The sequence below is a fragment of the Penicillium canariense genome, assembly GCF_028826845.1.
Source record: "Penicillium canariense strain IBT 26290 chromosome Unknown utg000001l_segment0_segment0, whole genome shotgun sequence".
NCBI lineage: Eukaryota > Fungi > Ascomycota > Eurotiomycetes > Eurotiales > Aspergillaceae > Penicillium > Penicillium canariense.
The window spans coordinates 5,188,134-5,214,985 of NW_026622728.1; the positions used below are offsets into that span (position 1 = coordinate 5,188,134).

The window sequence follows — 26,852 nt, forward strand, 5'->3', positions numbered from 1 at the left end:
GGATGATGCCAAGGGGACAACTGGGTCTTATCTGCCTGCTGACGGTAGTTTTTACAATTGATCGAGATTGACTTGCATTATCAATGGGTTCATATCTTAATCAGGTATCTTGATTTTTGTCGACCATTCTACTTATACATGGATGGTCTGCCTTTCCTTCTGTCAGGTGACAACATTCTGTAGGTTAGGTACTCTGCATCCATGATTGATAATGCATGGGTTGATTATGATTAATTTTTGTGGTTGATTTCTAGAATTCGCAGCAATTGAAAAAGCAATTAAAAAACCAATTGAATTTCAACCATTGTATACCTCAATCATTTTGAAGGTAATGCAGATCGATGGGTACGCGGCGGCAGCCGCACGGGCAGGCGGTGCGGGCGGGGAAACGATCTGCGGAGAACCGCCACTGATCAACTTCCCTGCCCTCCACGCCTTGCCCTGCGCCGCTCAGTTGACTGCTTGACTTGCGTTTCACTTTCATTTCCTTCTAGGCTGGTCCTGATAGCGTCATCCCCATTCTTTCTACACTTTGAGGCGCATGCTTGCCCTCTCTAAGCGTATGCCCTCCGTACGCATGCGCGGTCAGCTCTGACGAGTTCCATTGTGGTTGGCCCGAGGCTGCCCACCACCACGCGATCTTCACGCGCCGCATTGTGTATTTGGTTGTGCCGAGGGATAGAGCTTCAGTTGAGGCCGCGCGAAAATGTCTCTTCTTCACAACGAAGAGTAGGTGGAGTCGGGCTTGCTGCCCTTTCCCCTTTGTTTGGCATTGCGACCACCGCAGACTAACCGAGGCCTAGCTTTACCATCTGGCAATTACGCTCGACGTACCTCTCCACCATTAAAGATGGGATTGGAGACCGCCTGATCAACGTCAACAACTCCGTCCTCAATACTCCTGGATTTCGCGCCGCGGGCTGGTCCTCCGCATCCACCAGCAACGCCCAGATCAAACGCACCCATTCCCCTCCTATTCCAACCACAGCTGCTGTCTCCTCGGAATATTACCGACTAGCAGTACGAGATGCAAACGCGGCGAGAGTTGAAGTGCAAGGGCTCGGCCTGGAGGACGGCGAGGATGATGAAGGGGGTATGGTGACCGGCAAGAGCCATGTGGACGGTGCAGGGCGACGGCATCATGGACGGACTGGAAAGAAGAAGGGCAGGCGAGATCGCCACCAAGAGGCTCAGCGACAGGCCGAGGTGGAAGATGACGATAGCAGCGATTTGAGTGACGACAGCGATGAAGATGGTGACAGCATGCACAGGTAGGTCATTCTGTCCGATCAGTGCGTGGCCTGACTTCCTGACGAGAAACAGCACTGTCGATCAGATCAAGTTTTCCAAGATGCCCCTGCGCCGAGACCGAGCCGATTCCTCCCCTATTCGCTCTCTAGACCAGCGCGAACGGCCAGAGGTCACGATCACATCCCCCTCAACCCAGAATGTTGTAGGCCATTACCGCACAGGATCACTGGGGACAGCAGTATCAAGCAAGGAGCAACGACCGCGACGAGATACCACAACAAGCAGTGATCTTTCCACCGACAACGAAGTTGACACGCACGGTTATCATCAGCCCGGCCAGGTTCAATTTTCCACAACCGATCAGGTGGTTGAGCGTCCTCGAAGACGGCGTGAGAGAACAGGCAGTCGTGGAGCTGATAGTATCATGCTCGAGGACTTGCATGAGCAAGATGAAGACTCGGGGGCCGAGTCTGTTGGATCTGCACTCTCCTCTGAATTCGATGCCACTGCCGGTTCTGGCTCACTGCTGTTGGCTGGGGTAGGCATGACCGGCTCATCCTCGCCGATGGCCCTGATGCACAAATTGCCCAGTGGAACTGGGCCGAGTGCCAACACTTCGCCGCGCAAATCCAAAACTCCTGCCCCCGAATTGCATGATCTTCCGCCCCCGCGGCCCATCAGCAGAGTACAGCCAGTCAGCTTATTGACGAAACAGCTGACATCCCGTAAACGTGCACCGAGCAACCCAGTTGAGAGATTCATGGTTCTCTCGGGACGAGGTCTGGTGGATCCATTATATTTGAAGATCTACGTCCCATTTTCATTGGATCCTGATGAACCTCTGGATTTGCCAGTCATACGCGAGTCGAAACTTGCTGAGCAGCCCGCTCCAATCACCGTTGCGGAGACAATTGGTCTTGCTCTTTGGAAGTATTCTGAAGATTCACGAGAGCCGTCTCTGGAGCGCGACAGGCTGACTGTGAACCGATGGGCTCTTCGCATGGTCGACGACGGGGAGGTCGAGTACGACTTCCCGGCGCTTGGACGAACACTTCCCATGACAGACTTTACATCGAACAATAACCAAGCAGCGAAGGCGCGAGGACGCTCACGGGGCAAACCCTATGATGAGTTTGCCCTGGTAGAGGCCTCCAACGCCGAGTTTGAGGAGAACGAACGTTTATACCCCCAGTACAGCGGGAGTCTTGGGTCTGATGATGGCGATCAACAGACGAACCTTGCTGTGCCACGAGCTCCCCCGGCCCAGCCTGCTTCGCCAGCCAAGACCACCATGGGTCGGGTGAACCCGATTCTGGGCCAACCATTCTCGTCTGCGCTGAATGACAATACGTTAACCCCGGCAGATCGGCCCGTGGTCCCGGTTTCCCATGCTACTCCTCGACTTGGTGTCTCTAAAACCTTGAAGATTCGCTTTATCAACCTGGAAGCCTCTGCTCATGTCACGACCTTCAACACATTCTCCGACAGCTACATCGCTGAGATTCTGGATTCGGTGTGTAAGCGCTGGGGGTTGGATAAAGGGAACTATCTCCTCAAGGTGATGGGATCGAATACCATCGTACCGCTAGATCGCACTGTGGAGGCGTTGGGTAACATCACAGAGCTGGACCTTGTCCGTCGCCGGTTTGGCCACGGCCCGCTTGCCATGGGTGGCTCGCCAGGCAGCTCCTCACCAAACGCACCCTTGATGGTGGACAGCAATAATCCGACGGCCGTCAAGAAGGGCAAAAAGAGTAATTTGCCGTCATCCTCGCAGAAACAAGACCTCATCGGCGGGTACTATCGCCGCTATCACGTCTTCCGCAAGCAACCCATGTCGTTTACTGCCTCGAATCATCGAATCCTCACCTTTGACAATGACTACATGCACATCATGGCCGGGGATACGGGAAAGACCGTATCCAACTCCAAGACACGCTCGATTAGCTTTAATGAAGTGGTCGGCTCTAAGGTCAGCCGGCGACACCCCAAAAGCTTCCGAGTCGTCGTTCTGCGCGGCAATGATGCCACAGAGCAGAAGCGCTACGATTTTGAGGCGCGGAACCCGCTGGAGGCAATTGAAATTGTGGACGAGATCAAGAAGAACATGCAACATTATCGCACTTGACATTCTGGCGGTTGATTTTCAGTCTGTACGTCATCGCGTGCGTACTCTTCTGGTCGGTTCAGTGGGACAGCTGCCTAGGGTGGTGGTGTTGGATCTGGCGTTGTGTTGTCTATCTATTCCCAGTTGCAATCAATATGAGCATCTCAATTTTCTTATTACCCCATCTGGAGCTGAAACTGCCTTTCTAGCATCTCGCTGACACCCCGTTCCTGCTGATGGCATAACCTCCTCCACCGGTGGCAGGCAATGCGCGAGGAGTCAATGGTGCGCCCCTAACATGGCACCCTATGTCAGACATCCCTGACATGTAGATGAGCCGGAAAAGGTTGCAGCGATGGTCATCTACTGGGTGCCGGGGAAGAGCTGCCGACTTTCCTGGAGGAGATCGAGTAGAAGACGTATTCGACTAATAGACACCTGCGTATGTCGTCGCGGGAGCATCAGTAATTGAGTAATTGAGACTATCGAATTAAACCCATTGTGCGATGCTTTATTACCAGGGAACAGACCAGGTACAATCTGTCTTCCCCCAGCTTTCCAGGCCATCTCCCATATCTTGTTCCTGTCGTCATCTCTGTTCTTGCCCTTGCATTCTCTTCCGGCGTAGAGAAAGAACAGGCTCGACGATATTCCCCCGACTGGCGACGAGTTTGTGTGGGGTTGAAATGGCAAATGCCACTGAGTGACCAGCGAAATTCCACTCATCGGTAAATCAAGCATAGTTCAAGTCCAAACACCAACGCCGCCTCCCAAATGTACTTCGCTCCGCGGCGTCACCTGCCTGATAAGGCTGATAAGACCTGACTAAGAACTTCGAGGTCGCAACGGCTGGAATGAACTTCTGTTCACTCTTCAGCTTCCCTTTATCCTGTATCATGTCATGGCATAGCATCTGCACACCCCATACCTCTGAGCATGGCCTCTCAACCGCCTGAGGGTACCACCTCGACGGCGCACCCTTCGGACGATTACACACATCCCAACCGAAGCAAAGGCCGCTTCCGCTTCAAGAGCCGGCCGTCGCGTGACAAAAGACACCACGACCCTAACGATAGCGCCCGCTCGCACGACTCCGAGCGCGACCATAAAAGGCGCCACGGGAGCCCTCGAAGCAGCAGGCGCAACGAGAATGCACGCCCCTCAAAGCGCCGGGACAGACACCACCGCTCAACAGAACCACCCGACCCAACCAAGCCGCCTCCGCTCTCGCCCAGTGCTGCGTTTCGAGAATCTCTCTTCGATGCACTCGGCGACGACGAAGGCGCTGCGTATTGGGAATCTGTCTACGGCCAGCCTATCCACAATTATGCGGTCCCGGAGGTGCCCAAGGGCCCGGACGGGGAACTCGAGCAGATGTCTGACGAGGAATATGCAACGTATGTGCGGTCACGGATGTGGGAGCGCACGCGGGAAGGGATGCTGGAAGAGCAGGAGCGGCTGAGGGCCGAAAGGAAGAAGGCGAGACGCCGGGAGGATGAGAGGGGTGCGAAGGAGAGGGAGCGCGGAGCATTCGAGCAGGCGATGGACGAGAGCTTGCGGCGTGGAGCAGAACGAAAGAAGAGGAAGAACTGGGACGTGGCTTGGAAAGCGTATTTGGCGAGTTGGAAGGAAATCGCGAAGGTGGTGCCGCAGCCTGGGTCCACGACCCAGTCTGCCGAGGCGGATGAGGCTGATGCGCAGCGCAAGCCGCTGCGCGACTTGCTTTTCTGGCCTGTCGAGTCTGGCAAGCGGCGTGATGTGAACCCGGACTCGGTGCAAGAGTTCCTGCGCCATGCGCCGATGGCCGATCTACTGGCGACGCTGAAAGCAGAGCGGGTGCGGTGGCATCCTGACAAGATCCAGCACCGATACAGCGCGCTGGGAATCGAAGACGCAGTGATGCGCAGCGTGACAGAGGTATTCCAAATCGTGGATCGCATGTGGGGTGAGGAGCGAGAGCGCATCGGTGAAAAAACCTGAGAGAACCGAGCTTTCGGATGTGCTCAGGACGCAGACACCCTTCCAAGTCGAGTCTCTCAGGGAGACTTTGCTACGACTATTGCATTTTGACCGGCGTTTCTACCATATAGATATATGATACCCTTCCTGCTGCCCAGCAACATGACTCAGGCGAGGACCCATGATACAAATGACAGAACTGTTTTATGAGTGGATTCATTTCAAATAGAACAGAAAAGCGGCCTACACAACGCATAGGAACCACAAATGACGTCAAAAGGCTATGCAAGACCAATCGTTTAACAGCCAGGAACAAAGGGAGGGGAGGGGAAGACACAAGTAGACCATACAGAGAAAGCGATTTTCCTTTGGCTGGGCTCGCCAAACAATACAGACTGTCGAACTGTTCAGAACCGCGAGGACCGCCCCTTCGTCCGGTAAATCGTCCAACCAAAGTACCCACCCACACAAGCACCGAAGAACAACACAATCTTGAAGAAGAACCACGACCAGCTACTGGACTCGGTCTGTCCAGAGCGGCTGCTGCTGCCTCCACGGCTGCGACCCCCCTTGGCGCCATCGGAACCCTTGCTGCCGGCGTTGCGGTTCAGCGCATACAGGTTCTCCGCCTTGAGGGAGACGATGTCGTGGTTGTCGCTCAGCTCGCCGGTCTCGGCGGAGAGACCCAAGTAGGCGACGGAGGGAATGGCAATGTTGGTGTCTTCGGCGTTGAGCGTGAAGCAGTTGGTCCAGGAGTCCTCGGTCTTGTACTGCAGGTCCAGAGTCAAGGACTTGTCCTGGAAGTAGGTGAGGCGGAGCTTGGTGGGTACGGGGGCGCCGCGGAGGCCGCGTGCCGAACATCCAGCCAGCTCGTTGGCCTTGCCGTCGTGCGCCTGGTCGTAGGTGGTCGAGCCGTCGCCCATCATGGCCATGACGTAAGGGAAGGACACGCCGGGACGGTTGTTCTTGTAGGTATCGATGAAGATGCCCAGGCCTTCGAAGCGGTCGGTCGAGCCAAAGACAGGGCCTTGAGTGGCGCGCTGCTTGGTGAGCCATAGAGCGAAGCCATCGCCGTGCAGGTTGCCGCTACCGTGGACCTCAAATTCAAGTTCGAGCTGGAGGTGGATGTGAGCTTTGCGGTCACATTGGAGCTCGGTATGCATGGTGTTTAGGGCGGCCTTACCTCCCAATTGGTTGCGGTCAGAGGCACGCGCGAGAAGATCCATCCTTGCTGCGACGGCCGGTCGGCGGTCAGACGAATATATCTATAGAGAGCATCTCCATTAGTATGATATAGCTCAGGATAGTAAAGGATCGAGTCTCGCACTTATCCGCGCGGATCACCGTATCTCCTCCGAAGTCGAACCAGCGGCTTTGGAAATCCGAATCAAGGTATGGCTATCCAGCTTGTCAACAAGGCTCACGTTCCCAACAGATGCACTCGCAGCTTGTTCTGCATGATAGAGAACAAAGCTCATATAGCTCGTCGGGTTTCATACCGGGGAAAGACTGTGGGTTCGGAGCTAAGACACATTGAACAATCAGTACCTCGGCAGCGAATGCGCATCAATAGATCAGCACCTACCGGGATGCTTTTGATATTGGGGTCGTCGCCTGCATACGCATTGACGGGGACGGAGGCCAAGCCGGCCAGGCACAGTAGCGAGGACAAGCTCGGGAGACGCATGGTAGTGTCAAGTTAGGGCCGAACGGAGGGGACAGCAGCTCAATGAGAGACCGGGGTGGGGAGAGGGGAAGATTGGAAGGGGTGGGTGTCGGTGTCGCCAGGACCCGAAAACCCGGAGAGAAAATGAGACAGAGAAGAGCGGCGAAGGAAGGGAGAGAGTGGAAGCCGAGAATCAGCAAGGGTGGTCAACCGGGGAAGGGCTGATTTGGAGTAGTTCGTGGTGTACTTCTCTTCCGTATGATGCTAAGGTGTCCACATTGCGTGTGGCGCAGGCTCCGCACCAGCCACGGCCGCAGCTCAGATTCTTGACTTGACTTCCCCAGCTGCGCTCCGCCTTTCCTTCCCAACATCCTCCTCTCCACCACTCCATCCACCATGTCTTTCCTTGGCTCCGGCTCCTCCAAGTCCAGCGAGGACATCAAGACCTCTCTCCTGCAGCAGGTCCAGCAGGAGGCGGCCATGACCAACGCCCGCGCTCTCATCGGAGTACGTCACCATTTTCCGTTCCGCCCTCTTCTCTCGCTTTGACCGAGCACTACGCTAACACAATCGCAACTCAGAAAATCAACGAGAACTGCTTCGACGCTTGCATTCCCGCCCCTGGCTCTTCCCTCTCCTCCAAGGAGAACTCCTGCCTGTCTAGCTGCATGGAGAAGTACATCAACATGTGGAACGTCACCAGCCGCACCTACATGCGCCGTATGGCTGAGGAAAGCAAGAAGATGGGCGGTGATGCCACATCCCTTGCCGACATGGGCCCCGGCCTGTAAGAGAGAGGAGGCAATAAGATAACCACTCCTCAATTGGGTTTGATGTCTACGGCGAAAGGATGGGACATACGACGATCCGTCAAAGGATCCGTGTACGAATAGAGACGGCCTGAGAGCCCGTGTACAATATGGGCGAGGATCTTTGCTTTGGGATATAGAGGAATCAAGGACATCCCCCCCCTTGTATATCGAGACAAAACCACATATAGCCAAATCCAGAACCAAATGAACAACAGACAAGAAAACAAGAAAAAACTCGAGTCCAATTGCTATAAATGAGATCCGCAAGTAGGTTTTCAATAGATGTGATATCACTCCGGTTTTTCAGGTCGACTCCTGCGGGCGCGCCGGTGCGAATTCCAAATCCTGCGCGGCGTCGCGGGCCTTTCATCTCGTCATAAATCATACAAGCGCTCTTAGAAGTCGGGAAACAGATGGCCGTATCTGGGCGAGGGTCAGCTGGGTTTGTGATGATCAGATGAATGCAACTAAGGAGAAAAACCTACGCATCTTCACCTTCCATGCCATAGTGCTCTGTCTCTTCGGGATACTTATCGTACTGGCTTGCATCACCTTGGCCGCCACGGATCGGCGGGATATAGGGTGCATCGATATCCTTGCGGGCCAGTCGGTCCCAAGTGACCTCGGCAAACCACGCGTGGTTCTTGACGTCTTCGGGGCCCCCGTGCAGGTTACCCAGACGCTTGGTCAGATCGGCGGTGATAAGCTGCGACAGCAGATCGACGGCATCGTCGTGGAGATAGGGCGGGTACTTGACCTTGCCTCGCAAGATGTTCTCATAGATTTTGACGGGGGAGCCGCTATCCCAGAAGGGGGTGAACCCGCATAGCATTTCAAAGATAAGAATTCCCAATGACCACCTATAGAAGGGTTAGGAAATAGGGACGTTTTTTTGGGAAGATAACAGCTGAAATCAAAACATACCAGTCGACAGACTTATTATAGCCCTTGGAAGAAACTACTTCTGGGGCGAGATAGTCGGGTGTACCGCACAGCGTCCAGGTGATGTCGGGCACTTCTTTTGCGAAGCCGAAATCAGTAATCTTAAGGTGACCATGACGATCCAGCAACAGATTCTCTGGCTTCAGATCACGATAGATAATCTGATGGGCGTGCAAATACTCCAAGGCCAATGTCACTTCGGCGGCATAGAACTTGGCGACTGGGTTGGGGAATCGCTGCAGGGAGGGGGAAAACGCAGACCATTAGCGATATGCACGCGCGCGCTTCGGGGAGGGGGGTTGGTGATGGGAAGGAAGCGGGGGTGCAAAGGGGCCACATACTTGGGATTTCCGCAGCAGACTGAACAGCTCGCCGCCTTCAACAAAGTCCATCACCATGTAGAGGTTGCGCGAGTCCTGCCAGGTTCCCCACAAAGTCACCAGGAACGGATGCCGGACGCGGTTCAGCATTCGGCGCTCGTCGTTGGTGTGCTCGATCTGCTTCATCTTGACGACCTGAGCCTTCTTGAGAACCTTCATAGCGTAGAAGCGGTGATTGTGCTTGGACTGGACGAGATGAACCCGACCGAAGCTCCCGGTGCCAAGGGTGCGCTGCAGCAGGAAGTCCTCTTGTGAGTACTTGCCCTTGGTGGTGCGCTCCTGCTTTTGCTGGTGCTGGTGCTGATGCTGGTGCTGATGGGGCGAGTCAACATTGTGGCCGTGGGCGGAGCTGTGCTGTTGCGTCTGCGAGGCATGGTCCGGGTTGTTTATGAGGTTGTTAATGCTGGCGGCATTGTTGGGCTGCTGCGGAGAAGCTTGTGAGCTCCCGGCGGGTTGCATGGAGGCGCTTTCTTCGTGGGTGTCGGGGGGAGAATGGTTCTCGGAGGATGGGGGCAGCTCCGACGAGAGGGTTTGAGAATCCTTCGTTCGCCTCTTCTTCAGCAGGCCTCCTAAACTCGGCATGGAGGACGGCGGGGCAGGTTGAGGGCGAGGGCCATGGGAGGAAGATGGTCGGAGGGCCGGAGTCGACGAAGGTGGGGGGGGGGCGGCCAGAATGACGCATTGATCTCTGCCCGTTCGCTCGTGCTGGCTTGTCGGCCATTGCTGCGCTGGTCCCCGCTGATAAGGTGAATTGACACTGATTATACTGATTATGCTCGGTTACATGAGTCGTCTGGACTTGGCTATGGTACATTATCGGGCTCGTTCGTGGGGAGAAGCGTCTCGGCATGGCTTGTGTGCGTGTGGCTGGGGCTTTCTTCGACCGGATATCACGCCCTTTCCTTTGTCTCGCGGCCGTCATAATTAGGCCTATTGGATTCTATGCGACCGGCTCTCTCCATCCACCCTCAACTATGCACTGTAAAACGAGCGATCTTCCCCCCATTGAATCCCGAGTCCAGCGGAGAATCCGGATGACGCCGATGACGTTTCCAAGTGGTGTCGTCCCGGTCTGCTACGAGGTGCCATCCCGTCCCCCCGAGCGCCTCAATGGCTTCGCATCCGGCGGGTGTCGAAGGATGAGGGTTTATGTGATGGAGACACGGGCCCATGGCTCCCATCCGACTCGATCTCCCCCGCCAATTCGTAGACCGGCCTCCAACTGAGAAGTATACGCCGGATCGTCACGGGGGCCAAGCCTCTTATGTAAGCAACGACTCCTCTTGATGCCTGGCAGTTCAGGTGTCCAAATAAGTTCACCAAACGGAGATGGTAGATCGCCGCCCAAGTCTTCCAGGAACCAGGTGACCCACTCACCCTTCACTATCTTCAAACATGGCGCTGGTAGCCTACTCCGACTCTGAAGGCTCAGATGCCGAGCCCGATACCACTCCCGCACCCTCTGTTGCAAAGCCCAAGCCCGAGGCGGGCGCCGGCTTCCAGGTTGACCGCGGCAACCCGCGCAAGATTCGCGTCGCACTCCCGCTGAAACCCGAGCACCCCACGGACCAGGACGCTGAAGATGGACCGGCGCGCAAGAAGGCCAGGCTAGGAGCTGCCGCTGGAGGGGCCTTTGCCGGCTTCAACTCATTTCTGCCCGCTCCAAAGCGGGCTGTGGAGAAGAAAGCACAGGTAGCCACGACGCGCAAAGTATTCAGTCTGAAGACGGGTGCCGAACCAGGTTTTGATCGTACAGCCGATGCGGAGATGCGGAACAGTCAGGCGTTCAACCATAATGCCGACGCAACCGACAGTACAATACCTACGCCTGGCAGCTTGGGACAACCGGCGGCCAATTCAGACAATGTTCCCGTGGCGAAGGCAGAGGCTGGAGTGGTCAAGCTCCAGGGCAACCCCATGATGTTTCGGCCTTTGTCCGTTGCGCGAAACCAAAAGAAGAAGCAAACCACCAAGGTCGCCTCTCAGCCAATACCCTCAGCAGCAGCAGCGTCTGTGGCATCCAAATTAGCCGATCCTACGGCACAACAACCGACTGCATCGGCTTCCGCACCAGCGCCTGCGCCCATGCCGCCCAAGCCCAAGGTCAGCCTTTTCTCGTTATCATCCGAGGATACGGCCCCGACAGACGATGCCTCGGCACCAACAGGGATCTACGAGCCCTTGGTCTACAACACGGAGACCGAGACTGAGATGGAGGCCGCATCGGCCGACGCAGCACTAGTGCCGGAGTCCATACCCACGGACGCGGCATATTATCCTACAAACGCCTCCGTATCATCCTCCCTGGACACCATCGCCAACGACCTCAATCTCTCCAAGTCAGAACGCCGGCAGCTCTTCGGCCGCAATGCACCCTCTGCGCAATCCCGCATCCTCTCCTTTAATACCGACAAAGAATACGCCTCGAACCAGGCCAATGCCGAGACCGAGTTGGCTGCCACGCAACACAACCCTGTCCGCGCTATTGCTCCTGGCAAGCACACGTTGCAGCAGCTGGTCAATGCAGCGAGTACTCAGAAGGACGCCCTGGAAGAGAGCTTCGCCACAGGAAGGAGAAACAAGAAGGAAGCCGGATCCAAGTATGGGTGGTAGTTTTAGCATATCCTGGCGTCTTCTGGAAATGTGCCGGGGCATTATACATCACCATTATCGAGGTACCAATACTACATCACAGGAAACATCCTTAAGCTCACCACTTACTGCGTGTAAATGAACACCTCGTAAAGAAACATGTAGACCATATTCATGTACAAACGTATCTAGATCTATCATATACATCACAATTCCAAAAAAAGACAACGCCCGGAAATTCAAAATAACGCCAAATGTTGCAAACCCATTTTTCAATGTAGATCATGAAGACACATCCACAACTTCCGCGAACCACTGCTTCAGCGCAGTCGCCAGAACAGAAGGCAACTCACGCACATCACGGACCACCAGGTAGTAAGGGAAGGGGAATCCCTCGAGATAGCGCTTCATCCGCAGCTTCATTTCACCATTGGAATCAGGATCGGCCTCGAAGCTAGCCTGCGAGAGATCTAGGATGGAACTGCCCTTGACGGCATCAACGATGATAAAGACGATCATAATACGCTCCTCGAGAGCCTGGCGAACGAGGCGGCGGATAGTATCATGGTCCTCGCAGATACCATCGGAGATAATCAGCTGAAGCTGCCACAGATCCGCAGACCCAGAGCCGGGGGACCTCTTCCAGCGTGCCTCACGGAAGAGGGCGATCGAATCGGCAATCAACTTGCGCACATTCGTACCGGTTTGCTGGTAGCTGAAGTGCTGGAAGACCTGCATGCCAGCCTCGGATGAGAAAGGCTTGCCAAACTCGTGCGCGACGCGGACATGGTCTTCATTACCGAAGCCCAGCACACAAAGGTCTCCGGCCTCCAACATGCTCAGACTCTTCGCGACGAGAGCCAGCGTCTCAAAGGCGAGTTGGCCAGAGCCACTTTCAAGCATGGACTTGCTATCGTCGACGGCAAGCATGATCTGGTAGTTGCGCTTGGAGGGGATAGAGCGGCGCATCCAGATCTTGTCGCGTTTATACTGAGAGGCAATGTAAGGGATGATGCGCTTGATGTTGAGGCGCTTTCCTGTGCGGAAATCTCCACGGAGCTTGGTAGCCATGGTGGGCGCGAGAATGAGACGCAGTTGTTCGGTGAGAGAGAGGGAGAGATCATTCGTAGCATTTTCATAGTGCGACCACAGACGGCGGGCCTCGGGCTCGGGGGTCAAAGGCGGGAGGGTTGATGAAAGGTGGATGGCCGCGAGTTGCGAGTCGACTTCATCCAATTCTTCATTCACGTCCTCAGCACCGGGGGCGCCATCTGCATGGTCTCGCGATGTCTGATCACCCGGAATGAAAGCTCCGGCCGATTGAGCTTCGGCAGGGGCGTTCTCGCGATCGATTTGCATCTCATCCTGAAGCTGGTTATCCAGAGAGTCTTGGATCTCTTCTGAGACGTCAGGGAGAGCCTCGTGCTCTCCAGGCTGGTTCTCGGATTCGACGGCCTTGTTCTGGTCCAGACCCTTGGCTTGATCTTCATTTGCCTGCCCCAGAGCCTGAGTGTCGGCCACATCCTCGTCGTCCCTGAGGTGCTCGAAGTCGGCGTCCGCCATGTCGGTATCCTGCGGCAACGGTTGCGAGTCCTCCTCCTCCTGTGACGGATTCAGCACCTCCTTTTGGCGACGATGCCATTGCTCGAGAATGTCACCGAGCTTCTTGAAGGCTTGGATCTGAGGCTCATTAGGAGCCGCGTCCTCGGCACCGCCAGCGTCTCGACTGCGTTTACTTTCTTCGCTCTCCTTGGCAGCACCGGTTTGTTGCTCGGCACTGGCAGTGGGATCACTGGAGCCACTCTCCTGCTGTGCATCGCCGGACGCTCCCTTGTCCTCATTCTGGTCCTGATCAGCAGCAAGTCCGCCGTTGACAGCATCACTAGGAGCAACATCGTCACCCGCAGCTTCGTTGTCATCCCGCTGAGCGAGGAAGTCGTCCTGCTCTGGCTCTTCCGGCTCCTCGCCGCCAGCCTCATTCTCTTCTTGTCCTTCGCCTTCGTTGGTCTCTTCCCCTTCTTCGCCCATCTCTTCATCTTCGCCAGGGATCTGCTCGTCAGGTGCCACATCGGCATCTTCACCGCCAGCTTGATCATCCTGCTCTTCAACTTGCTGCTCTTCTTCGGGGAGCGGACCCATATCATCGAGGTCGTCCATGCCATCATCATCCTCCCCTTCATCGCCACCATCTTGATCATTACCGTCCAATTGCATCTCGTCTGGAAGATCCAACGTTTCTTCCTCCTTGGTCTGGGGATCAGTAACATCCATATCCTCACGACCAACAGCTTCGCCCTCATCATCAGGGGCTTCTTCCTCTTCGTCCTCTTCGTCTCCATCCTCTTCCTCGCCCTTCTGGCCTTCTTCTCCTTCCTGCTTCTGTTCTTGAGCCGCAGCTTGTTGGTCTTCCTCAGCCTGGCCCTTTCCTTCTTCGTTTTCGGTTTCCTTCTGCTGTTCATCATTGGCTCCATCCCACAGCTTCTCATCAACGGCACCAGAGTCAAGGTCATCAACACTGCCAACTTCCTCGTCAATGTTGTCCTCCTCATCGTCGTTGTCATCCTTCTCTTCCTCATCGCCTTCTTCTTGGTGTTCGCCGGTTTCACCTTCCATCTCCTCCTGATCCATGTTGACCGCATCAGCAGAGTCATCCATCTCATCCTTATCCGCGTCTTCCTTTTCTGCTTGCTGCGCAAGCTCTGAGAGATCCTCATCATCCCCGACGTCCTTGCTGATGTCTTCAGCGCCTTCGCCATCGCCAAGGCCAGTACCGCTCTCCATTTTGCCTTCTTTTCCTTCGTCTTGGGATGCCTCGGCTGGGCTGCAGAATCCTTCCGACGCTAGCTGAGTGAAAGTCTTGGTCAGGATGTAAGAAGTCTTGCAGATCTCACGGTGAACCGAGATGAAACGGCCGGTCAAATCCTGGCAGATGTGGTAGTACTTGTTGGCAATGGGCAGGATACTGGTGACTAGAGCAGCGGCCATAGAGAGGGCACTGGCAGACTTGTCCTGCAGGTTTTGAAGATGGCCAAGGACCTCATCAAACGACGAAGTGATTTCGTTAAGATGAACTGCCCTGGATGCCCGAGAGAAGAACTCGTCACTTCGGGACATAAGGCCATCGAAGGTGATGGCGGTAGGAACATCTTTGAGCTGCTGCAGGCCGACGAGCATCTTATCAACGGCAGAGAGAAGGCTGTCGTCAAAGCTTTGAATGGAGACGGTACCCTTTCCAAGCAAGCCAGCAGAAGGAATACTGTTAGTCTGGATCCATGGAACAATTTGGTCCAAAGCGAAGGACAGGTCCGGGCGATCTTGAACCCATATCTTCAGATCAGCATCGAGTTGGTGGAGCAATGACCATGCGCGTTGGATGAGCTCCTTCTGAATCGTCGAGGCAATTCCAGATGGCAGGGAGGGGTGCGACTGGAGGGACTTGCGGATATCGTCGAATGCAGCCCTTCTTGATTTCAATTCCTGGGAGATGGAGGATGCCTGAAGACCCGAGAACTTGGAGTGGACTTCAATGATAGTCGACGCAAGTGCAAGAATTGGGCTCAGCCACGCCACAACCCGAGTCAGACCCATCAATTCGTCGCTAGCAGAAGCGCCAGCCTTGATGAGAGAGTCTGATCCGATTGTCCACAAGTGCCGTGCTTTGTCAAGAGTAGACTTGAGAGCTCCCAGATCAGAAAGAGTGGGCGCAAGAACACCTCTCTGGCGTCGGAGGACGAACAGGAGATACTCAATAGAGCCCATACTCCTGGAAACTTCGACGTTGCTGAGCTCCTCAGAGTAGTTACGCGATGCCAGACGAGCGCGGGGCAGGAGGTCGAGAAGTCTGTGGAAGTAGGAATCGGCACTTTGAATGGAGCTTGAGGCTGTAGTACTAGATTCAAAGGCAGCGCTCGTGGAAAGGACCTGAGCAAGGGAGACCTGGGTCTCGATGAGACCTGTGCCAGCATTACGCTTCACGCCCATCGCAAAGAGACGCTTCAAAGTTTCAGCATAGAGGCGACGCTTTTGAATTTTAAGGTGCTGGACATCATCTTTGTTCTCTTCGGTTAGAGTCTTGGGCGTTTGCGACTTGAACTCATTGATGCCCTCGATGATGGAGACAGTGAACCCGTCAAGATCCTTCGCAATGTCAAACTCAGACGGAATTGATGAATAAAGATTCGTCATGTTGCGAGCCGTGCCATCCGGGTTCTGGAATCGAAGAGCTCTGGATGACCACAATTTCTCGTTCTTTTGGCAGATGGACAAGACCTCGGGGAACAAAGCTGTGGGCATATTGTTATCCTCGATACATGATTCGCAGATACCATCACCAAATTCGGGAAGCCCTTGTTCAAGGACTGGCTGGATGGGCTGGGCGAGAGCCTCCCGGTACTTGCGAACCAGTTTGAACAACTTGACGTGGGACCTTCTGGCACTCTCCTTCAGAGCAACGATATTGGTATCTTTCCAGCTTGCCAATTGAATCTGCTCTTTGATGTCCTTCTCCAAAGCTGATCTCTTTTCCTGCAGGATCTTGTCAACTGACGGCTCGAAGGGCCGGAAATGGGACAGGAAATTGTTGAGCGCAGAGACGAGTGGCGTCAAAGAGGGGAAGTCATTGACGAAGGCCACAAGCAGTGCCTGGAAATCTGAGACAAGTTGAAGGCGACGAGTGAATTGACCAAGCGTGGTAGACTTGAAGAATTGCTCTAGAGTGGAAATCACACCTTCGATGTGCTCACTCAGGTTGTCCTCGCCACACTCGGCTATCTGCAGCGGCACAGCCAGAAGGGCCTCGTATGCGACAAACCACCATGAACTAACATTCTCATCACATCGCTCCTTCTCGAGATCTAAGAGCTTTGCCCATGTCGACAGTTCAAGGCGACGCCACCCGATGGTCATGTTCGTGATTTCATCGTATAGGGGGACAGCTGAGTATTCGCGGCTGGCCACCAACTGCCACTCATGCACAAGCGAATGAAGCTTCTCAACCTTAGTCAAAAATTTAGCAACAGGCTCAATGTGCTTGAATTGGAGAATCTCTGAACAGCAGGTGATGACATCCTGGAGAACGGCATGCTCCGGCCAAGCAGTCTGGATCTGCGCAAAGCGAGATTGGACCGAAAGCGTAAGATTGACAAGCCTTCTTGCTTCCGCAAAGTTCGAATCTGTATAGAAGTTGTAGTTCTTCTGTTGAGCATGAGATTCCTCGCCTATGACCTCTTCAAGAAGTAGGAAGACCGAAGGAAGATGGTGTTGAGGTGGCACGGGCGCGAAGGGACTCTTGTTCGCAGACCACATCGATCCCAGGAGACGGCCAGACTCTTTGACAAAAGTAGGCAACGCCTCACCAGTGCATTGACTGCCAACAATCTTGGCATGTAAAGATGAGAGCCGCACGGCAATCAGTCGGGGATCAATTCGGCCAACTTCTTGAGGATCAGAAGCTCCTCCGTCGTAAGTAGGGAAGAGCTGGTTCAGCTCAGCTTCATCGACCTCCTCTTCATCTTCCCACGATCCACGGTAGCGATAAAGCTCTGATTTTTCTGCCTCTTTCTCCTGATCCTCTCTGAGCTGCGTCTTCCACAGATGGTGGAAATCAACGAAAATGCGGCGAATTGTATCACGACCAGATTTGACTTGCAGCATGGTAGGATCCGCATCTTTGGCTGCCCAGATAGCAGACAATTCGTGAAGTCGCATTTCGATCGCATTGCTTTGACTGGGAGGTTGATAGATATTGCTCTCGAAAAGGATTGGGTGAAGGGTACCTCCCAAGAAAGGCGTGCGCTCGCTCAAGGACTGGATATCTTGAGCGCCTTCTGACTGTTCGCCCAGGCTTGAGGCCAGGAACAAACCAACATCAAGAAGCTGGAGGAAGCGAACTACCGGCACTGTGATGTCGTCGTAGGATCGATAGTACGTACTGAGACGGCTGCTGAGCTGAGCGATGTTATCACGTAGAAGCTGGACCGTTTCTTGGGATTTTGATATGCTCTCGGGGGAGTCGACCATCGCTTCTGGGTTCCGATTGAGGACGGAATTGATCAAATTCAGGAATTCACCATGTAGCAAGCTTAGTTCAGATTGCTCTGGTCGAGTCACAGATGAGGGAGGGGGAGCGGAGCCCAGTTCTTGGATCTCCTCCTGTAAGAGGACAGAGCGCAGGTTGGAGGGCTGGCCAGAGAACGTGCTTTCGAAAGAAAGGATCGCGTTCGACTTCGCACTGATCTCATCGAGGCGTTGATAATACCGCTTGCGTTGGACAACAAGACCGAGAGAAGGATCAAACGCTTTATCTGGAACAAAGAGGCGAAGGAGAATCACTGCTAGCTGGACTGTTGCGAATCCGGTAGAGCGAATGATTTCTTGGTTGCGAGAGGCGAAAGCCAGCGAGTTGACGAGGGCCGGTAGAGCCTTCTGAGCAAGGCTTTTGAAGAAATGGTCCTCTCCTAGGCTTTCATCAAGGCTGATTGTAACCAACGATCCATTGTCGACGGCCTTTCCTAATTCAATGGATCGCAGGACCGAGATAAGGCGCTCGGCGGACTCGCGCTCAAAGAATTCACGGTGGCAAGAGACCAGCTCGGCGGTCAGCGCTGCAAGCGCACGGGTGAGATTGCTAGACTGTTCTGTTGCGACTTGTCGGCTGCTCATCGAGATAGCCCTCGAGAGCACTTGTTTCTCAGCCTGAAGCATATCCATTTGACCCAGAGTTGTAGTGCCAACGGATGTCAACCGGTCTAAAAGGGATAATGAGATAACGCCGCCAATAGCAAGCGGAGAGCTGGAGTTCTTTCCCGCTCCTGAGAACAGCGCGACTCTGTGCAACAGCTCCGGAACCCGACTTTGAGCAGTCGACGAGTCAAGCGAGCGTGCACGCCTGCCAGCAAGCAAGGGCACTACTGTCTCGACCGCCTGTTCGGTACCAAACGAAGCAATATCATGGTACTGGCAGATCGCTTCAAACTCTTGCGAGAAGTAGGGATATTGAGTAGAGTCAGAACGACGGACAGCCTTACCGAGCTCAGCCACGGTCTGCTTAATTCCCTCGAGAAGCATATCTCCATCTGCGCCATCCAGGAGAATGAATTTCTGCGCGTTGATCAACGAGTTCCAGACATTGCTCAGATCAGAAAGCTCAACTCGTGTCTGCAATGCCAGGTTGGTGAAATCAGAAACGGTGCTCTCCAGTTCGATCAGAGACATTAACTGCTCTTGCGATGAAGGAGTAACATGCCTCCATACATCCCAGATTCGTTGCATGCTGAGACCCGTGGTCAACGCCCACCCAGCTTGGAAGCGAGCAAGTGCGCCAGAAAGGGCATTTTGCAAGGTCTTCATTGAAGGGGATGAGCTAAGCAGAGATGCGCAGACTCTCCTTCCGATCTGCAGATAGACTTGAAACTCGCCCTCATTGACTTGGTTCACGTCAGTCGCTGTGTAGATGTCCCAGCACAGGCAGATAATAGTTCTGAGAGCTGCCACGATTTCAGGTGACTGGAGGCTGGCTTCATCCAAGCCTTGAATGTAGTCGTACAAGGCTTGGCCGCAATCAGACAGGAAGTTGCCAACAGGCTGCGTCGTATCCTTCATTAACGGTTGTATGCGGCTGGAAGCCAAGGATCGCTCCAGTCGTGTCATTTGACTCGGTTTCAGTTGATTTGCAGAGTCATTAGACTGGACCAAACGTTGTCGAAGTCGATGAATTTCAAGTCTGAACTCTTCAAGGTAGGCTAAGACTATGACGCTCGAGCGATAATGGCTCCCTCCCGTGATTGATAATAATGGCTCGTTGACAAGGGGATGGACTGGCTGGAGTCCACCCTTGATGCTTAGGGAAGCACCCGCCATGATGATCTCGTCAGGGATGGCATTAAGTGGCCTCCAATGGGCATTTTCATGAAGCATTGAAGAATAACGTTGTAAGGTGTTGGATGCAGTAAGTCTCTTCACATCCGACTCGGTGTCATTAGGCAGATATGTACCAGGTGATTTTTGGAGATAGACGAGATCTGCGGGAGAGAGATGATCTAGACAGATTTCAAACAACCCTTCCATGGAGGCGGACGATGACGGGGACGGCAATGCTGTCTTCGAACTCCAGATATGGCGAAGGCGATAGAGTGCCGACTCGCATAAATAGGAAGGACCTGTGGTAGTAGAGAAATCCTGGATCTCGCATGGCATGAAGCAGATCTCAATACATCGGTTCCGCATGGCACGAGACAACTCCCCATGGCGAGGGTCCATGGTCATGAAGAGGCGGAAATTGGGGTGAGGAGTAATGATACGAGCGGATCCATCCTCAGTTCGCTGTTCGTTGAGAATAAGGGTACCATTGGGTTCGGTTAAAGAGTTCAATCTGTCCAGAACAGAGGGATTGCAAAGGTTTGCGTTGTCAAGAATAACCCAGGAGCCATTCTGCACAGCTCGCGTGAGGACGCCCTCCGTCCATTCAAACCCAACTTTCATCTTATCTGTATTCCGGATAGTTTCCCACAACGTCTGGGCTCTTTCAAGGAATTGTTGCAAGGTTGGGTCGGGAAATGACTGGCAAAGCTCGGACAATGACGAGACCACGGTTTCCAGCGAGGTGTCTGAGCTTTGGAAATGTTGGCAGATCTGTAGCGCCAAAGCCACAGACTCAGAAACGTCCCCAGACGCGAAAGAGTGAATGATCTGTTTTCGCAAAAACATATCGACGTCATGGATTAGAGATGAGATCTCTCTTCTGTGATCAATTTGCTCGAAGCCACCGATCAGGTCCATAGTGTCAGTGTCGGCGCTAAGAGCTAGCTCCTCAAGGTTTGCACCGTTGATAGCGGCGAGCTTCTTGATCAAAGTGGTCTTGCCGCAGCCAGCAGGTCCAACCAGAATACTGGGCCAAGAGTTGTCAATGCATAGGATGAGGGATTCAAGAATATTAAGATCATTCGGAAGGATCTTCATATGTGGCTCGACTGAGCGTTGCAAAAGACAGTCTCGGTTCAAAATGCCTAGGCCAACCTGCAAATAAGCCGGGGTCAAGTTATGGAAGTAGCTCTTCTGTCCAATGTTGCAATCTGTGAAAATGCGGTCGTAAATCTGTGCGACCAATGCACGATCGTCTTGACTTCTGAATCTTTGGCTGATGACAATGTCCAAGAAGTGCTTGGTCGGGATTTGCAAATCTCCCCGGTCAGCCAACTGCAGCCACCGCTGGATGTCTCGTAGATTGACCTCCCATGGGCCACCGACAGCCCCAAGTCTGCGCTCTGTAACGATCGCTGTGTTCAGACTGGAGATGAAATCAACCAGTCTTTCGGTCTGGGAAGCAGGGCTTCCGGGGAAGAGCTTAGCGCAAATTCTCTTCAGGTCTGCGTCGGTGAAGCTGTCTGCATAAACAACAGTAAATCGGTTCACAAAGGATGCAGGAAGACCCTTTCTTCCACCACCCTGATGATGGGGGTTTTGTGCAGCGAAGAGAACAAAGTCTGGATGGCGTTTGAAAGTCTGGTCAAGTTCGGCAATATAGACCTGCTGACGGTGGTCCAGACAAGAATTGAGACCTTCCAAAACAGATTGCGAGGCCAGGTTCATTTCGTCCAGAAGAACCCAATCGCCGCGCTGCATTGCGCGTAGGAAGGGAGCATCGCGCCATGTGAATTGTCCAACATCTCCTCCTTCGACCGGAACATCGGATCCAAACAAGTCCGTGAGATCTGTCTGCTCTGAAAGATTGATTCTAGTGAGAGGTTTGCCGAGGGCTCTGGCAAGGGCTGTCACGAGTGTAGTTTTACCAACACCAGGACTACCCTCCATGAGGATGGGCTTCGAAGACTGCAAGCCACGAGCAATCCTAACTGAATTGGCGATTGTGGTTGGTGCATCCATGGTGAATTGCGGATCGGGATCTGTCTCCCCGACAGTTGGCAGAGAAAATGGACCGACTTGCAGGAAGCCGGGCTCCAGTGAGACGGTCGAGGATTGCCTGTAAATGTTGGAGGCATCAACGCTGAACAGCTCACTCAGCTTGTCGAGACACTTTTGTCGGTTATCATCGAGGTTGTGAAGAGAGATGGCAAGCATTGCAGCTGGGTTGGCACCGAGGGTATCGACAAAGACCATGGCTGCACCTTGAATGATAGCGAACGACGTGTCGTCACTTTGGCAGGTGTTCACAAAGTCAACCCAGGCAAGCAGATCACGAAGAGAAAGAGAGGTGGTCGAAGTGTTGTGGAAAGTAGTCTTGAACCATTTCGCAAATTGCAACATTGATCTTGCGACCTCCTCATCTTGGAGGGTCGATCTCATCTGGAGAATAGGGAGAATATCCTCGTCTTCGGACAGCTGAGGAGCCCATATCTCAGTCATCCGGTTTCGAAGAGCAGCCGAAAGCTCTCGCTTTCCGTAGTCACCTCCGGGATTCATGGTTGAGAGAAATTGGAATCCTCCATCAGCCACAACCATAGAGTCGACGGGGCCTTTCTCGGCCAGAAGGATCGATCGATGGGGCTCCAGTACACTGTTGAGTCTCTCCAGAACAGAATCGTCCGCGAGCGAGATCTCGTCAAGCAGGAAGAATTGGCCGGTCTTCATGGCATTGATGAGACTTCCATCAGACCACTCGAACAGGGCATTACACCGAGTAATGTTCTTTTCGATCCTGCGCAGAAGGTCTTGGTCTTTATCTTGTCTTTGTTCGGCATCGAGGGCTGCAAATTCCTGTTTCAACTGTTCAATTGACCCACTTTCTGAATGCTCCCCATGGAGGAGCAGTTGGAGGTCTTCAAAGATTTTCCGTTCAATCGCTGCTCGGTTCCGGATGGGCCGTTGGGCACCAATAAGATCACCTGTCTCCAAGTTGACGTGGGCGTTCACAATAAACAGCTCCCTCTTGAAAGCTTCGGCGACAGCTTGGCAAAGCTGCGTTTTGCCACATCCAGTCTCTCCAACGAGAAGAACCGGCTCGTTGTTCCTGAGAGCTTTGGAGACCAGAATGAAAAGACGCCTCATCGCCTTAGTCCAGACAATGCCAGGGGGTAGTTCGGTCACCTGAGGGACACTTTGCTTCAGCTGTGACTCGCTGTAAAGCACGTCTTCGTCTAGGCGGACCTTCATGACCTCTTCGATCACGCTCTTAACAGCAGCCTTTTCTTGGGGGTTGCGAACACGCTCACCAAGGAGCATGAAGCCATTCACTGCCAACTGTTCGCGGTCATCGGCATCACGAAGGGCCCAACGGAACAGGTCACGTAGAGTGGCAAAACTGTTCTTCTGCTCGAAAAGCCTGTTAGATTGGCGTAGCAGAGAAAGCTTTCGATAGACCGAAACAATCTTTGTGCAGAATGAAGGCGCAATCTGAGATCGCTCTTTGAGAATGTACTCCAGCTCACTCTCAGGGATATCGTCAAAGTGTAGTTCAAGGAAACGATTCCGGAATGCGCGAGAGAGGACTTTTCGGCCGCCATAGAGACCAGCAGGATTTTGCGTGGCGAAAAGCATGAAGTTGGGATGGGGGTGAACCACCTCTTGAGTTTCGGGAATGAAGAGCTCTCGGTTGTCATCCAGGAGGCGATTCAGTGCCTCGAGAACATCGGACGGGGCCAAGTTCAGCTCATCGAGAACAATCCAATACCCGTTTCGCAGAGCCTCCACCAGGACACCCTCTTGATAACGCAGACTTCCATCGTCAGACGAAATATAGGACCCTAGGTACTCTTGCAGGTCCGTATGTTCGTGATTGTTGATACGAACAAACTTGTTGCCAGAGACCTTCGCCAGGTATTCAATCATGCTCGTCTTTCCTGCTGATGTGGGACCTTGCAGCAAGACAGGGAAGCGGCGAGTGGAGCTGGCTCTGACCAGATTCTTGAGGTTCTTCTCGATGAACGGAGTGATAATGTAATGAGGTTGTTCCTCTGGAAGCAAAGGGCCACGTCGCATCCAGTAATGCTTGAAATGAACATAGTCATGGCCATCTTCAGGCGGTCTAGGGGTTCGTCCAAGCAATGACTTAGCATTCTTTGCGTTTTCGAATATGTGTTTTTCCAGCAAAGGGATCACAGATCGTTCAGACTCCAAGCTCAGCACCGTCAGGAAACTCATGCTAAATCCCTCAAAGATCGCTCGTCGCAGACCATAAACATGTGCATGATCAATGACGTAGATGAGACTTCGGACGAGAGTTCGAATACTGAAATGCGGTCGCTGCCCAGCTCCATCTGTGAGCTTGTTCGCGTTGCTGAGCTTCTTGGTTTCCATGTATAGCTGTGCAAGATCGGGCACGACTCGTGGATCGCCCATGGTCAGGTTTCCAAGATACTTCTCAATCAAAGCCAGGAGATCATTCAGCTCGCTATCGGGAGAATGGACATAGAATTCGGTAAATCTAGAGCGTAGTCCTGGAGGCAGATCTCGTTTACCGGCGTCTGTTGCTGGATTCATGGCACCAAAAATGCGGAAGTCAGGATGGCCGAATACTCGCTCAACATCACCAGCCTCGGAGAGAAGAACAGAAGGAGAGCCCTCACTGCCGTGATGCAGAAGACTAGCAATGTTCTCAAGAGTATCGGGGGAAGCCAGGTTCACTTCATCGAGCAGAACCCATTCGCCATTCCTCAGGGCTCTGACGATCTTTCCTTGCACGAAAGCAAACGCAAATTTCGCGTCGCCTTGAGAGACCTGGGCTTCAAAATCCGCGAGCTGAGCGTCAAAGCTCTCCCATCGCTGTCGCAGGTGTTGGTATTTGGGGGAGTCCAGCTTTCTCTTCTTGGCCGGCTGTTGATCATCCCCATTTTCAGTCTCCTTCGAAATGCTGCGCGAAGGGTTGAAAACCCCGTTGGCCAGCCGTACAGCTTCGTGCCAGAGGTTGACCAGGCGCACCCAGTTTCCGGAAGCAACACACTTGGACACGGATGAAAGGAATTTCTGGTTCTTCTTTGCGGAGAACGTCAGTTCGAACAGCTGGATGAATTCATCAAGCATCGGCACCGCCATAGTGCGAATGCTAACAGGTTTAAACCCTCCTAACAGATCTGTGCTTTCGGATTGTTGGGATAAGTTGACGACTGTGAGCTTCTGACGCATTAATGTAGCAAGTTGCTGAATAACAGTGGTCTTGCCGATACCTGTCTCACCAACAAGTAGAACAGGTTCTGCCATTTGGACCGAAGCAGCAACTTGCTCCATGATATGCAAAGCTGATCTAGTTGAAGCAAATCGTGATGCTGCTGCTGCAAGCTTTTGTGCCGCACCACTTGGTACTTTGATTTTCTGTAAAACCTCCCGGCCGAGTATTAAGGAGTTATTTTTATCGATGTAATTCGGTGTCCGTTCATCAAGACAGAACTGTGCTCGTTGAGGCGAGATCTGCAGAGCTTCGGCGACCACAGAAGCGAGAGCGCTTTGCATGGATTTTTCAGGAAGATACTTGAGGAAGATGTCCACAACATCTAAGAGAATCTCATCCTCGACGCCTTCTGGACTAGCTTCGAAGCCTGTCTTTGCACCCATACGCTGCAATCTCCGATGCAATCGGCTGCAAAGTTTGATCAAGTCACGAAACCCCGGTGTTCGGCCCTGCGAGCCCTTGATAGCCAAGCTTCCATGAAAGGCAGAGCATACCCTCCGGTAAATTTCCATAATGATTGGTACACGAGACTCCAGCAAAGGAAACTTTTGCAGGATGACATCTCGCATCTCGCCCACTGAAAGAGAGGCCACGGGAACTCTTTGCCACAGGCGACTGCCGAGCATCGAGGTGCTTGGGGCGACTTCCTCTCCAGCGATATTATATGAAGATTTCATGGTGGCGATGATTTTGAAACCCTCTGCACACTTGATTCGCTCCCTCCGACTCGCGATGGTCAATTCTCCTCGCTCAATAATCGGAAGGATCAGGCCGAGAACTTCGGACGGTGCGCGGTCCAGGTCTTCAATCAAAACCCACCGGCCTTCTCTTGCAGCCTTTGTCAACACACCGGGCTGCCAGGAAAAGGAACCCGTTGCGGATGACGTCGCATACATCCCGAGAAGACTCTTGGCATCAGTTTGCTCGTTGAGATGCAGCGTGACCATCGACTCCGCCTGGCCCATCACGCCGGCAATGTCATTGATCAGAGACGTTTTACCGGAGTTGGGCAAACCGATCAACAAGATGGGTTTGGTGCTTAGAAGGGACCGTGCGATGCGGCGAAGATTTTCTGTCGTTGTAGGTGTCTTCACAATGGAAGAAGATGTAGGTTCTGCATCCTTCAATCGTGGGATCAGGATGCCACAAACATCGGCGGATCTGGCGGTAAGTGCATCACGCGTCCTATCGGCCAATTCCATGACTTCGCTGTCTGACCGCGATGAACTCGCATGGCGAATATTCCTCTGAAGAGTTTCCCATCGCCGCTCTTCCCACAACCCCAAAAGTCGGTAATCAATTGTGATCCCTTCCCATTCCCCTTCAATAGGGTCAACGCCGGTATTGACGCGCAGCATATTCCCAGTAGCTGCGTCGGCCGCATGCATGTATATGGCAAAGCATCGAACGGCGAGGTATCGGATTACTCGGTCTTCGTGGGGGAACAGAGATTGAAGTTGAATAGGTGACACAGTTTTGGAGAAGGTGTCCAAATCGAACGAAAGCAGTCGGAAGAGCGCGAGCAGTAATGAACGGATACTGCTTGGGTCCAACTGTCGTAATGTCAATTCCTTCGACCCAGCCAGGGCCGACAGGGGACCAGCCTGTGAAAAGGCATATTGACTCGCAAAAGGTCGAAGGTACGTAGCGAAAGGTAGAATGCGAGCAAATGCCGCCAGAACATGAATAGGGTCGGCATTAAGATCCGGTCGAAGCCATCGAGCTGCCAGATCAACCACAATCGGCTCGTAGAGCCTGAGAACGCTTTCTGTATATTCGGTGTTTAATGCGCCAAGCGCAAGCGCGTGAAGCAGCTGAGTTCCCGAAGCAGACCGAATGAGATTAGCGATCTCACTCGGTAGCTGCTCAAGCAGCTGGGACTCTGTGAGAGTCCTCTCATAGACGGGCCTTCCATCCATGCTGAGCCCGGCCGCGCAGAGGATCTCCTTGCAATTAGTTTTATTGCAAGTTGAAAATGAACTCCCCGTAACTTTTTTTTTCTGCCATGATGGAAGGTCTAGCCCCA

At 53.5% G+C, this 26,852-nt stretch overlaps 7 protein-coding genes across 7 annotated transcripts; 4 read left to right on the plus strand and 3 right to left on the minus strand.

The window, feature by feature from the left end:
* Window positions 1-706: 706 nt before the first annotated feature.
* On the plus strand, window positions 707-3,379 carry N7482_001750 (Sin1 family protein; the record flags this gene model as incomplete). The annotated part of the gene is made up of 3 exons (XM_056683875.1): window positions 707-729; window positions 804-1,271; window positions 1,324-3,379. The coding sequence occupies 3 exons, from the start codon at window positions 707-709 to the stop codon at window positions 3,377-3,379; spliced, it is 2,547 nt and encodes an 848-aa protein (XP_056547481.1).
* Window positions 3,380-4,294: 915 nt separating this feature from the next.
* On the plus strand, window positions 4,295-5,338 carry N7482_001751 (uncharacterized protein; the record flags this gene model as incomplete). Its single annotated transcript, XM_056683876.1, has 1 exon — window positions 4,295-5,338. The coding sequence occupies one exon, from the start codon at window positions 4,295-4,297 to the stop codon at window positions 5,336-5,338; it is 1,044 nt and encodes a 347-aa protein (XP_056547482.1).
* A 386-nt stretch (window positions 5,339-5,724) lies between these two features.
* Window positions 5,725-7,004, minus strand: N7482_001752 (legume-like lectin family protein; the record flags this gene model as incomplete). The annotated part of the gene is made up of 5 exons (XM_056683877.1): window positions 5,725-6,432; window positions 6,501-6,582; window positions 6,645-6,715; window positions 6,817-6,840; window positions 6,903-7,004. 5 exons carry the CDS (start codon window positions 7,002-7,004, stop codon window positions 5,725-5,727), a joined length of 987 nt encoding a protein of 328 aa, XP_056547483.1.
* A 375-nt stretch (window positions 7,005-7,379) lies between these two features.
* tim13 (protein translocase subunit TIM13) lies at window positions 7,380-7,774 on the plus strand (the record flags this gene model as incomplete). The annotated part of the gene is made up of 2 exons (XM_056683878.1): window positions 7,380-7,490; window positions 7,565-7,774. The coding sequence occupies 2 exons, from the start codon at window positions 7,380-7,382 to the stop codon at window positions 7,772-7,774; spliced, it is 321 nt and encodes a 106-aa protein (XP_056547484.1).
* A 416-nt stretch (window positions 7,775-8,190) lies between these two features.
* pkaC (cAMP-dependent protein kinase catalytic subunit pkaC) lies at window positions 8,191-9,699 on the minus strand (the record flags this gene model as incomplete). Its single annotated transcript, XM_056683879.1, has 4 exons — window positions 8,191-8,218; window positions 8,281-8,655; window positions 8,720-8,973; window positions 9,079-9,699. The coding sequence occupies 4 exons, from the start codon at window positions 9,697-9,699 to the stop codon at window positions 8,191-8,193; spliced, it is 1,278 nt and encodes a 425-aa protein (XP_056547485.1).
* An 813-nt stretch (window positions 9,700-10,512) lies between these two features.
* On the plus strand, window positions 10,513-11,730 carry N7482_001755 (PRCC domain-containing protein; the record flags this gene model as incomplete). The annotated part of the gene is made up of 1 exon (XM_056683880.1): window positions 10,513-11,730. The coding sequence occupies one exon, from the start codon at window positions 10,513-10,515 to the stop codon at window positions 11,728-11,730; it is 1,218 nt and encodes a 405-aa protein (XP_056547486.1).
* Window positions 11,731-11,991: 261 nt separating this feature from the next.
* On the minus strand, window positions 11,992-26,745 carry N7482_001756 (AAA family ATPase midasin; the record flags this gene model as incomplete). Its single annotated transcript, XM_056683881.1, has 1 exon — window positions 11,992-26,745. The coding sequence occupies one exon, from the start codon at window positions 26,743-26,745 to the stop codon at window positions 11,992-11,994; it is 14,754 nt and encodes a 4,917-aa protein (XP_056547487.1).
* Window positions 26,746-26,852: the final 107 nt, after the last annotated feature.